The following is a 13,355-nucleotide window of genomic DNA, read 5'->3' as shown; positions in this document are numbered from 1 at the left end:
CTTGCCCACAGAGTGCAATACAAGGTTTCCGGCACTTCTGTTCTAAACTAATACCAATTTAGACTTCAAATTCCAATGCCTTATGTGGCGCTCTCTTTTATCAGATGCCCAATATGTATTTAAGATTATTAAAACACTAAAATAGTATCCCCGGACCTTTGTGGTGTTTGAGATATTAAATTAAATTTCTAAATCAATCAACCATTCATGTCAAAGGTACTCAAGAGTTTACATTCTCACGGTTATCAGTTTAAGACAGACTGTGAGTACTCTACTGTTAAGACTTAATTTGGTCCTTCAAAATAAATGAGAATAAAGGTTTTCTCAAGTGTGAGCACTAGAGATTTCATAATGCTTTTAACTTGCACAATCAAGTCCATGTTCAGTTATGATTTATTCAAATAAACAAGTACAATCCACTCATCGACAGTATTAAAGTTATTAAGTCTCTCTTCCAGACCCTAAGCTAAGGAAACTGTTGTACGTTTTTGACTCCATAATCACAGGTAGGATGGCTATTTCTCATTTTGTGATAAAGTTGCTGATAATTGTACTTGAAAACCATGTTAATTAGCATACAGATCCTGCTGTGCTGCCACCTTGAAATTTTTGTTACTCTTTGGGAGCTTCACTAGTACCAGGTCAAAAACCAAGACCTCACCCCAAACTACACAACAATGAGAGGCCAAGTCAACCGGCATTTAGACATTCTAACTCTCCCCAGGCTTCAGTGATTCACCGCTTATTACACAGGAGGAAAGTTTCCCTACAGTCCCTGTACAGCCAGCTCCTGACCACCTTTTCCAACCCCACTTCTTCCCACCTGGCAACGCTTGGCTGCCCCAATCCCTTCCGCTGTCAACATGTCAAGTTCTTTCCCGCCTCACCATCCTGGCCTCGTCCGGTGCTGCAGGGCCTCTCCTGGAGTCTCCTCTAAGACCGCGGTCACCGCATCCCCTTGAACAGGAGTGACCAGCAGTCCAGCAAGATCCCTCACACCATGCTTCGATGGCTCTCCAAGTACAGTCTGCACAACTCTGGGGGTCCCTTGAGACTTTTTCAGGGGGCTCACAAGTCAAAACTATTTCCATAATACCATATATTATTTGCCTTTTCCACTATGTTCATATATGCACAAATGGTGCTAAACCAGTGGTGGGTAAAACTGCTAGACTGGTGCCCCTTAGCACAAATCAGACAGTGGTCACAAACTGCAGAGGACAGTCATTGTATTCTTCACCATCGTGTACCCACAGCAAAAAAGGGAAAAAAAAGCCACGCCATTTTTACTTAACAAAGTCCTTGAGGAAGTGGTAAAAATTATTTATTTTATTAAATCTTGACCTTTAAATACATGTCTTTTTAATGCTCTGCAGACAAAATGGGATGTATGCATAAAGCATGGCTGCTACACACTGAAGTGTGACGCTGTCTGGGAGAAAAGCACTTGTGCAACGTTTGGGAAGTGGTCTGAAATAGACACTTTTATCATGGAACACCATTTTTACTTGCAAGAATGACCAACAAACTATCATTGTTTCAGATGTGGGTATCTGGCAGACATTTTCTTGGAAATGAAAGAAATGAGACTGTCATTTTAAGTAAAACTGGTAGCATTTTGCCAACAATCAAGTTTGAACTCTCAAGAGGAATTAGAATTCTGCATCACTCAGAGTGAACTTAACAGCTTCCCAATATTTAGATTTTTCTGAGATTGATGGTGATATTAAAAATGTCATTTAAAGAAATATCGGTATATTGAAATGCGTCAAAATGTGGAAGGATCTGCATAACAGTGAACCAATATTTTCCAAATTACCAACGTACGATGTTCCCAAATCAGGTATGGGTAGCAGACCCATTCAAAGTGCAAACAAACCAACAGAGTTCGGTGTAACAGAGTAAAACAAACTTCATCCACGTGAGTTTAGATGCTACAACTAACGTCTAACAAACTACCACTTATGGAGTCTTGGTTCGATGGTGTCAAAGAATACCCACAATTACCTGAAAAAGTAGTATTAAAATGCTCCTTCCTTTCCCAGGTATGTATCTGTGCAGGCTCATATACTTTAATTATTATAGTAACATATTGCAATAGAATGAATTCAGAAGCACATATGAGAATTCAGCTGTTTTTTAAACCAGGTATTGAAGGTACTTGCAAAACTGTAGACCACCACCAAAATCCCAGTTGCTTTTTTTTTTTGGCAGAAATTTATAAGCCAGTCCTAAAATTCGTATGGAAATACAAGGGACTCAGAATAGTCAAACAATCTTAAAAAAGAATTAAGTTAGAGGGCTCACGCTTCCGTGTTTCGTCCTTCTCTGTTCAAAGGAACAGAGTCCAGGAATAAACCCGTACATTTATGGTCACGTGGTTTTTGACAAGGATGTCAAGACAATTCAGTGAGGAAAGAATAGTCTTTTAACAGAAGGTGCTGGGACAACTTGATATCTACATACAAAAGAATCAAGTTGTACTCCTATCTCCCAACACATACAAAATTTACCTCTGAATAGATCATAGACCCAAATATAAGAAATAAAAGTATAAAACATTTAGAAGAAAACATAGTGGTAAATCTACATAGCCTTGGATTGGGCAATGGTTTCTTAAATATGACACCAAAAGTACAAGTGACAAAAGAAAAAAAATAAATTGGACTTTGTCAAAATTGAAGATGTGATACATATATACAATGGAATATTACTCAGCCATAAAAAAGAATGAAATAATGTCATTTGCAGCAACATGGATGGACCTAGAGATTATCAAACTAAGTGAATTTAAGCCAGACAGAAAGACAAATACTCTATCACTTATATGTGGAATCTAAAATATGACACAAACGAACTTATTTACAAAGCAGAAACAGACTCACAGACATACAAAACAAACTTATGGTCACCAAAGGGGAACAGAGGTAGGGGGAGGGATAAATTAGGAGTTTGGGATTAGCAGATACAAACTATTATACATAAAATAAACAACAAGGTCCCACTGCATAGCACAGGGAACTATATTCAATACACTATAATAAACCATAATTGAAAAGAATATGAATATATATATATTACAGAATCATTTTCCCGTACACCAGAAACTAACACAACGCTGTAAGTCAACTGTATTATATGTCAATAAAAAAATAAATAAATAAAAAATAATAAAAATTCAACAAAAAGATAACAAGTGTTGGCGAGGATGTGGAGAAATTGAAACCAATTTCAACTGTTGGCTGGAATGTAAAATGGTTGGAAAACAGTTTGACAGTTCTTCAAAATATTAAACATAAAATTACCATACAACCCAGCAATTACACTCCTAGGAGCATACCTAAAAGAAGCGAAACATGTCTACACAAAAATCACACACACAAAATGTGAAATACGAATGCTCAGAACAGCAGTACTTCTAATAGCTCAAGTGTAGAAACAGCCTGCATGTCCATCAATTGACAAATGTGTGAACAGAATATGGTATATTCAAATAATGCAATATTATTTGGCAACCAAAAGGAATGAATTACTGATACATGCTACAACATGGATGAACCTTGAAAATACTTATGTTAAACGACAAATGCCAGGCACAAAAGACCACGTATACGTGACTCTATTTATATGAAATGTCCAGAATAAGTAAATTCATAGATACAGAAAGTAGATCAGTGGATGATAGGGGCTGAGGTGAGGAGAGCATGGGAAGTGACTGACTGCTAATGAGTAGAGTTTCTTTTCGGGGAGATGAAGGTAAGTAGGGATTGATATAACCCACATGGACATCAAAGTAACATCTGATATAACAAAGAAGAAGCAAACTCACAGATATACAAAACTAACGGTTAGCAGTGGGGAGAGGCAATACAGGGGTGGGGGATTAAGACGTACAAACTTTTATGTACAAAATAAGCTACAAGGATATATTGTACAACACGGGCAATACAGCCAGTGTTTTATAGTAACTATAAATGGAGTATAACCTTTAAAAATTGTGAATTACTTTGTTGTATACCTGTAACTTATATAAACATTGTACGTCAACTATACTTAAAAAAAAGTCTAAAAAATTACATTAAGCACGGGAAGTCATAATCGCAAATTCAAGCTCTGATTATTCTCTTGTACAAAACAATGTATGACACTGAAAAAAAAGTTAATTTCAAGCTTCAACACAAGGTGATCACTATAGGACTATCCCCTCCCACAGGTACACAACTTTTTACCTTAAAAATTTTCAGGGGCTTCCCTGGTGGCGCAGTGGTTGGGAGTACGCCTGCTGCTGCAGGGGACACGGGTTCGTGTCCCGGGCCGGGAAGATCCCACATGCCGCGGAGCGGCTGGGCCCGTGAGCCATGGCCGCTGAGCCTGCGCGTCCGGAGCCTGTGCTCCACAACGGGAGAGGCCACGGCAGTGAGAGGCCCGCGTACCGCAAAAAAAAAAAAAAAAAAAAAAAAAAAATGAATGCAATGTGTTAGAAAAGGATAGGATAATTAAAAAATATACAGTAAATCAGAATACAATTGGACTATATTCTACCGGAAACAAATTTAATGACATATTTCCCTCTGAAGTATCCAAATCAAAGGATGCATGTTCTTTACTACCTAAAAGATTTTGACAAGGTAGGTAATAATTTGAGTTACTTTTACTGAATTGCCTTTTACCAAACCACAGAATTGTTTCATTTTCTCTCTTAAGATCTTTCACATTCCTGTGATTCCCTCCTGCTTGTTAACCCCTGAGGCTTACGTATGACAGTCTTTTGTTGATGGTCTAATGGTAAACTCCATTATCAAAGCTCTCTGTAGAACATTCCAGTGAAAAAGGTGCCAGATTTTATTTGAAGATAATTAAATGACACTATAACTTTAATTCGATTAAGTTTAGTTACCTCCTATCACGGGACTACTCGTTTGTGTTAGAAACAATAGATGTAAGGGAGCTGGTACATTTGGCCACCACTAAAACAATTACTACAAAGCACTCCCTGAAAGCCAGCCTGCGTTACAGGTGACGTGTCCTAAAAAGCTTAACATTGTAAATAACAGGAAAAGTACTTCAGGGTGGAAAAAAAAGAGTTGTATAAATTACCTGAGAATTAATTATATTTTCCTCACTGGTAGGTTTATCAATGTTTTTAAAAAATACAAAATTTGAACGCCAAGCAGTAAAACAATCATTGCACTTGCTAGTTTCATATGAAGGCAAACTTTTAAAATAAACTTACAAGTATTTTACTAGTCAAACTGGCATAAGATATTTAACCGAAAGAACATTCTAGGAAAGGTGTGGTTTCTAGCTTAGCCTTTTCCCACCCCCAGTAAATATGACACAACAGCTTAGTATCACAAAGTAACACAACCTAGAAAAGAAACACAGATACTCAAATTTCTCTAGCATAGCGCCATTCGCAAGCAAGCGTGTCAGTAAACTCAAGTCTGAATAGTGAATAATTCTCTGAAGAGTAGCTACTACATGGAATCAGGGAATTATCTCCTTTTTTGATGCTGGCAAAACAAAAGCGCCCACAACTACAAAATGTCCTGGTTCATAACAAAGGTAAACAATTGTAAAATCAAATGCAAAGACTGGGAATAATTTAACCTCTGCAAAATACATTTCACTTTAATCACCACATATGAAAATAAATACGGAGAAAATGACGTAGGATATAGCAATATGACATACTGAAGGCACAGAAAACAGGGACTGAACTTACTCCGTGTGCCACTGGAGGCTAATTTAGCACAGTATTTTATTAACAGCAGTTTAAAATAAATGTCAAGTGAAGGCAAAGGGGTGACGTGTCACATCTGGGTCTTTAGGAGCATGATGACTAGAAGGCAGATAAGACAGAATGGGTTTCGACTAGACATAAGGAACTTCTTTAGCAAAACAGTGATAAAATGCTAGACTTGCTTACTGAAGACTGGAATCACCAGCTCCAGAATTTCAAGGGGTCAATAAGTCGGGATCTTTTGGGGCATTCTCCCAGTTTAGATCAGGTAGCCCAGGTACAGGTCACCTGTAACTTGATTATTCAGAGACTGCTACGTTTAATTAGTGGGCACTCTATCTGATTAGACAGAACTCACTCAAGAGCCTAGATATGTTATAGTCCCACACTTCAAAATGCAGAGAAGCAAAGGGCTCCGTGGTTCAGACTGCCAATAAAGGTGGGATGCCGGGTTCCATACAGGCATTCGGGACGGTCAGGGACTTCAAAAGCCTCCAGCTGAGGCACGGTTCCTTCATGGCTGCAGCTGTTAACGCTGTCACCTGTTCTTCCCCCACACGATTTAGCATTGCACCCTACAGGAGTCACCCCTATCTCTACACAAGCGTCTCTCAGCCTCTGATCTTCACTCCCCCCTGCAACCCCCAGCCCTTTGACGGAGAGAGATGATAAAAGGATGAGTAAGCACGCTGTAGCTAGTCTTGGGCAAAGAGCACAGAGCTTGGCACTGGCCGTGGAAAATGGGGGTGAAGAAGCAGAACAGAAAGCGAGCGAGCTCGGGGAGTCCGTCCAATGAGCAGCCGGCAGTTACAAGCCTTCCTCCTTCTGCAATCACCAGAGACTCCAAACCTGCTTTCACGCCCCCGCCCCACTGTGGTCAAGCGCACATTCTCCTGAGGCTCATTTACTTCTTAAAAACAACACGAAAAGATAAAGGTAATTTCTCCAGGCTGCCCGTTGTCAAAGACCATAAAGCCTCACCCTGAAGCATGGCTAAGTCCAACGGTTCTCTTTTCTCACTCGTCTTCTAGCACCCATTCCATCTCCACTCCACCCCAGACCACCTCCGTTCGGCAAAAAAGCGACTGCCACCAACAGTTGCAAATATATGTCAACCTTTTTCGGGGGTGGGGGGGAAACTTTTGAATTACTTCAACAGCCTGGTTACAAGTACCTGACCTTATTTTTTTCCCAAAGAAAAATAGGACACCGAGAGATCAAAAATTCCTTTCTGTGCCCTCCTACTTCGGCCACTGGCAGCATCTAAAGGGCTTCCGAAGAGGACTCTTCCGAGTTTCTTCCGTAGGAAACTTGCCCTTACTAGCCAAACGTCCTTTAGGTCCCTGGTTTTCTTTAAAATGCTGAACTTCACAGACAGAAAAACCGCAAGGTGCTATTTCCTTTGTTAAAATCCCACGGACTTTAACTGGGGGTGGAAAGGCTAGCAACGATCACGACAGCTCACCGCGGGGAGGTGCAAAGGGACAGGTGCGGCTCCTGCCTTTGCGGGCCCCGCGGCAGTCGGCCAAGCGGCAGACCCCGCACCGCCTCCCCGGCCCCGGACCAACCTGAGCTCCCCGTCCGCCCGCGGCCTCCCAGACACTTCCCGCCGCGCCCGGGCCGCCCGCCGCCGCCCCGCGGGCCCGGCCGCGCCGCCGCCTCCGCTCAAGATGGAGGTGGCGGCAGCGGCGGCGACGGCGGCGGGCGGCTGGTTACGAAACGCGCGGCCGCCACATGGCCACGCCGGCCCCAAACTTGGCCGGGCCCGCCGCGCCCCAGCGCCCAGGCGAGGCCGGGCTCGGGCGCGAAGAGGCCGCACGGCGCCCGCCACTCACCCACAGACCGGTAGCCCAGGATCGCGATCTTCCGGGACTTGGACTGCGGCATCTTAGCGGCCTCCTCAGCCCCGGGCCAACCACATCAACCGTGGCGGCGGCGGCTCCTGTGCTGCGATCGGTGGCGGCCGCGCCGGGGCACAGCGGCATCCAGGGGCGGGGCGGGCGGGCGCGGCTGCCTCGGCTTCTCGCTCGCGCGCCCAACCGCCCGGAACCGCCGTGCGGCCCCGCCCCCAAACACGCCCACGTGACCGCGCGCCGCCGCAGGGCCCCCAGACAGAGGCTCACGTCAGCGCCGCACTCCCGCTGCGGCGGCCGCCCTCGCCCCCGAAACGCACGAGGTTGCGTCGGGCGGTGTTTTACTTTAAACGGAAAAAGAGAGGACGCCGAGATGCCCCTGGAAAAATCACGACTGAAACTCGCTGCGTCATGACCCTCCCACCGGCTTCCGCCGCTTTTTAATTACACCAGTTCTCTCCGAGCGCTGATTGGGCAGTTCTAACCCGCCCGCACGATGACGCGACGGAAACTCCTTCTCCCATTGGGGGCGGTGGAGAGGAGGAGCCAGAGGCGGGGCTGCTTGCCCGGGAGCTAAAAATAAATTCGGACTGGGACCGCGCGGTTGGGCACCAGTGAGGTTTGAAGGCTTCGAACTTCGTAAGGGTCGGTGGCGGACGGGAGGGGCGGAGAGAAGCTAGCTCCCCAGTGATTGGTTAGGTCGGGGTGAGGAGGCGGGGCAAGGTGTGAGAGATGCGGTGATTGGTGGAACGCTGAGAGGTTCGTGGACTCCCGCCCTCTGAGCCCTTAAAAGGCGCGAGGCGCGTGGCGGTTGCTCGCTGGGCTGTTGGTTGGTTAGTACCTTACTCGTGTTTTTTTTTTTTAAACTCTTTGCTATATTAGCGTTAGTAAGTCTGGGTTTGATGATGCAGGTGATGACTGAGTATCATCCATGGGTGAAGGACCGTGGGAAGAATGGAATATGCGTTAATTCAAAATGTTATGCATTTCATTGAAAAAGTGCGCACCCCCCGGTTCTGGTCTCAACCCTGGGATTTGCGGATCCCGCACACCTCACGGGAAATAAATAGCGCAAGTTGACACATCTTTAACTGTCAACACCTCCGTGGCTAATTAAGTAGGCAAACGTAACACCAGCCGTTGTTTGTTGAGAACTCTCCAGAACCGTCCTTCCGAGGTGGGGCGCGGGGCGGGGGAGGGGATTTAAGACCGTTGCGCCTGCGTTCTGGTGTGGGTTGACCTCTTCGGTAAAGGGACGCTGTTGTATTTACCACAAAAGGCGCACTAACAACCCCTTTTTCCAGTGGTGCTGATGAAGGGCCCTGGGTGTGGCACCAATTTTGGGGTACAAGAAGGGACGCCAGCCCGGGAGGCCTGGTTCCTGCAAAAAGAAGGTGAAAGCCGGGCCCAAGAAATGAGGATGCAATCAGAGCTTTCCGTCATGGTAGGTATTCCTGTCCATGGCGGTTGCCAAAGAAGCAGATACCCAGTAATCCTACCGATGTCCCCTGTTGTGCTCGGGCTGAGTGGCAGCGTTGACCAGCGTGGCTGAGTGGGACCACCGCTCTCTGGTCACGGCCTCTCCCAGTGAGCACAGAGGAGGAGCCCCCAGGAAGCTGAGCGGCAGGGTAGGATTCCTGGTATGAAGATTTAGAGGTGACAGCCTCATACAGACGCCTTGTTGAGTTAGAACACTGGCGTTACGGCAGAATCCTTACACCATCCCGCTGAAGTACTCAACAGGAGAGGGGGTGTGCACATATTCATGTCCTGGGGCGTCTACAGATTGAAGCACCAGGCCACCAGCTGGAAGTGAGCAATGCCTTTAAAGTTGTATTTTATCTAAATGGATTTTTGCATTTCTACTCTAATTAGTTGAAATATTTGTTAAAATTCTGGTCAAATGTGTAATTTTTATCCTGTGAATTTGGATGCACCTACTGCAGTATTTTGAACTGATGGCACTAGACTCTCTAGTGTGTTGTGAAATCACCTTAGTGGATTTTTTTTTTTTATTAAATAGAAGAACAAATAAAAAAGTAGCTTGCATAGTAAGGGTGAGTATTGTTTCATGACACTTCTGTTGTATGTGTATGTATATTTATAGTTATGCTATATATGTGTATCGTATACTGAGTTCCATTGTAAAATGTACTTCTTACTGTGCATTGAGTCAAAAAGTTTGAAAGCACTGTCCTAGCCTGGGAGTTGTAGGAGTCCAGACTGGGAAATGCACTTGTAAAGGACAAATTCATTCAAGAAATGTTTCAGTTGTGTTAAAGCCCTTTAAGGCCAGACCCAGGAGTTCTGAAAATTCCTTTATTCCAGAATGGGGAGAATTTCTTTGGTTTAAGAAATGACTCAGATTACCTAAAATATTTGGGATTGATGTATGAATTCACAGAGAAATAACTGACTGCAGCCAGACCATATAGAAAATGGACTTGCTTCTGAATTCAAAGTACAGTTGACCATGAACAACACCGGTTTGAACTGCAGGATCCACTTACACCCGGATGTTTTCAATAGCAAATACTATAGTACAACACAGTCCAAGGTTGGTTGGATCTGTGGATGCCGGGTGGCAGATACAGAGGAACCACAGATCAGAGGGCCATTCTCGGATTTTCCACTCAGCAGAGGATCCGTGCCCCTAACCCCTGTGATGTTTAAGGATCAATTGTAGTTCTTCTGATTGAGAACACTTGTTAACCTTTTGAGCAGCAGGGAGTTCTGCCACCAATCAATTTCTCCTGTGCAGGTTCTGCTCTGTCTTATCGCCTCTGCATACTGCCTTCTCTCTGTGTGTCCTTCTGTTGCCCTGGGAACCAAGAATCCTGTCTCTTCCATTTAAATTCCAGAGAGAAGACATGGTGAGGTCAGCTAATTAACATTATCTCTTGAGTGAGGAGCTCATGCTAAACCTATAGGTTGGCCAGGTTAGGCTCCCTTGGCCCAAACCTCCTGTGTAGCTGGTCGTGGCAGTTCATGGCAGTTACTTGAAGCTTCAGCTGTTCGTTATTTGGGATTATATTGTGGGATGTCATTTCTAAGGCCAGTGACGTCTGACTTGTAGTCGGAACTAATTCCCGGAGGTAATGTACAAAACGTCTTATTTTCTACATTGGGTTAGACTAAGAAAGAGAGGAGTGAAAATCACTACTATGCTTATTTTTCCTAGAAAGACATCTGTGAAATTATTTTACCTTTTCGCACGTGAAAGCGTGACCCTAAAGGAAAGTAGGCATGAAGGCGTTTTGCTGTTGTCTTGCGTTTTGAGTATTTGATGAAGGAAGACTAGAAAAAGAACTAGGCTCACCTTAACCTTGGTACAAGCCAAATCAGAGTGGTCTGTTATGCCTCACATGGGGTATTGTTAAAAATCAAACAGTCCAGATTTGGGCAGCATGCCAAGGTCATTTCATTGTGTGGTCTTGTGAATGAGAGAGCGGTTTCCTCGTCAGGGCCTTGGTAGGCCTGGCCTCAGTGTCCTAGCATGAGGGCATCATGCAGAAGCCATGCCCCCGACTTACCTGGGGCTGAAAGAAGATCCCCTGTTTTTTCCAAAGCCAGGGGATCAGCCTGGCCCAAACCCTGAGGTGTGGGGTTTCATGAGGTGCTCCCAGAAGCGGGAAGTGGAGTGAGCCGGGGTGGCCCTCAGTCTATGGCGTGGGCTGAGTGTGAGAAAGGAAGTCAGCTCAGCAGGAGCTCTGAGGACAGGTCAGGCCTCTGCAGTAGCTGTAGATTATTCGCCATGTGAGGGGATGAATTGTTACCGACCAGGGTTCTTGGACTCTTTAATGAGTAGAAATTGATAGGAGGTCAGATGAGAAATTCAGACAAGGCTTTACTGGGACTTGTGCTGTAGCACGAGGGAGCTAGAACAAGTAACAGGTGCCTTTGCTCGCTCCCTGAGGGCGGGTGAGTTGGTCCCTTAAATGGGGAGAGGATGGGGGCCGATTGGTGGGTCCGGCTGGAGGTGGCTTAGGTGGTCTGCCCTCCCCCTTGGCGATGCTGTGTGCAGGGATCATGCTTTTGCTCCTGGTACCTCAGATATGGCAGTTGGGTTTTGGCTTTTTTATATCTTATTGTTCATAATTGGCCCCAACAATACATGCATGCAGCTATTTTTAGTCTCTTTTAGTTTCTTTGTATTCTGTTGCTCCAGGACTGGGGAGAGGAGATGTTTGTCCAGGTGCAAGCACTGCAGTGAAGGGTCCCAGGTCCCAGCCTATGTCAGAATGTGTCCCGCATAAAGATATGTTGAAGTCCTAACGCTCTCATAATGTAATCCTATTTGGAAATAGAGCTGTTGATGATATAATTAGTTAAGGTGAGGTCATACTGGAGTAGGGTGGGCCCTAGTCCAATATGACTGGTTTCCTCATAAGAGAAGAGGAGATGCAGACACACACACGGAGGTAGAGACTGGAGTGATGCTACCACAAGCCGAGGAGCACCTGGCGCTCCCAGGAGCCGGAAAAGGCAAGGAAGCGCCCTCCCCCAGAGACTTCAGAGGGAGCATGGCCCTGCTTCCCTCTGAAGGGAGGGTTTTAGACTTCCGGCCACCAGAACTATGAGAGAATAAATTTCCTTTTTTTTTTCCCCATGGGTTGTGGGATCGTAGTTCCCCAACGAGGGATTGAACCCAGGCCCTTGGCAGTGAAAGCACAGAGTCCTAGCCACTGGACCGCCACGGAATTCCCTTTATGTTTTTTTAAGCCTCAGTTTGTAGTATTTTGTTAGCAGCAGCTCTAGAAAACGAACCCATCAACTGTCCTCAAATTATCAGTAAAGTTTCATTTAAAGTTTGAATCTAGTTTCTGCTGGGCGGTGGGTGAAATTGGCCTTCTTTCCAGCATCCCAAGCCAGCTTGTGCCTAGGGGGAGTGTTCACTAGCAGAGTGCTAGCTGCCCGGCAGAGCAGGTCCTGAGGGTCCCTGTGTGGCCATCAGGCATGATGGCTGGAGGGGAGCAGCTGCTCCTAAGAGCCCGTGCAGCAGCAGCAGCATCTGGGGATGCTCGGGAGAAGCGGGGGGCCAGGTCCTTGCGATAACACCAGGCGATGGCTTGGCCACCGAGGCTTCGATTACACATGCTCTTCAAATGTGCCTTAGATGTGGAATTTAGTCACAGTGCTCATAAGCCACCGAAAGTTATAATTACCATCTGAGAGACATATTCACCATTGGTTCCTCCTCCTATGTGAAGAGTTCTCAGTGTTGGGTTTTATCCAGCGTGTTGAGATCCAGGGTGTCTACCATTGGTGTGCAGGGAAAAAAAAAAAAGAACTTCTTGTGTTTTTTTAACATTTTTATTTTAAGAATAAAATAATTGAGCTTTGCTACTATGTAATACTGTGTATGGATTGACATGGCACCGTCATGGCAGACGGTGGCATGTGGTGCCTGGGATGAGAGGTGTCCTTTTGGGGCTTCCACAGCAGGGAGGGGCCGGCAGTGTTGTCCTCACTGTTTAGTGTTCAGAATATTATAATGTATTGCTTTTCACATGTCTGGTTCTGAGGAATTTCAGAATGTATTATCTAAGTTCTGCTAAACTGAATCTCACAAAATGGTCATGGGTCTTAAAAGATTTCCTTCAAAGAAACCATGGGGCTTCCCTGGTGGTGCAGTGGTTGAGAGTCCGCCTGCCGATGCAGGGGACGCGGGTTCGTGCCCCGGTCCGGGAAGATCCCATATGCCACGGAGCGGCTGGGCCTGTGAGCCACGGCCGCTGAGCCTGCGCGTCCAGAGCCTG

At 45.4% G+C, this 13,355-nt stretch overlaps 1 protein-coding gene across 4 annotated transcripts in view; it reads right to left on the bottom strand.

Moving 5' to 3' along the window:
* RHEB (Ras homolog, mTORC1 binding) overlaps positions 1-8,018 on the bottom strand; it is a 47,426-nt gene extending 39,408 nt beyond the window's left edge. For 2 of the 4 annotated variants that reach the window (XM_060156323.1, XM_060156324.1), the window contains exon 1: positions 7,579-8,018. In XM_060156323.1, the coding sequence (XP_060012306.1) occupies positions 7,579-7,630 (52 nt within the window). In that variant the 5' untranslated portion in view covers positions 7,631-8,018. The remainder of the gene's footprint in view (positions 1-7,578) is intronic. The other 2 variants (XM_060156325.1, XM_060156326.1) reach the window with 2 other exon arrangements.
* Between the last annotated feature and the right edge of the window lie 5,337 nt (positions 8,019-13,355).

Source organism: Lagenorhynchus albirostris, chromosome 8 (assembly GCF_949774975.1).
Source record: "Lagenorhynchus albirostris chromosome 8, mLagAlb1.1, whole genome shotgun sequence".
Classification (NCBI taxonomy): Eukaryota; Metazoa; Chordata; class Mammalia; order Artiodactyla; family Delphinidae; genus Lagenorhynchus; species Lagenorhynchus albirostris.
Note: the sequence above shows the minus strand (reverse complement) of the source record. Positions and strands in the feature narration are given on the sequence as shown.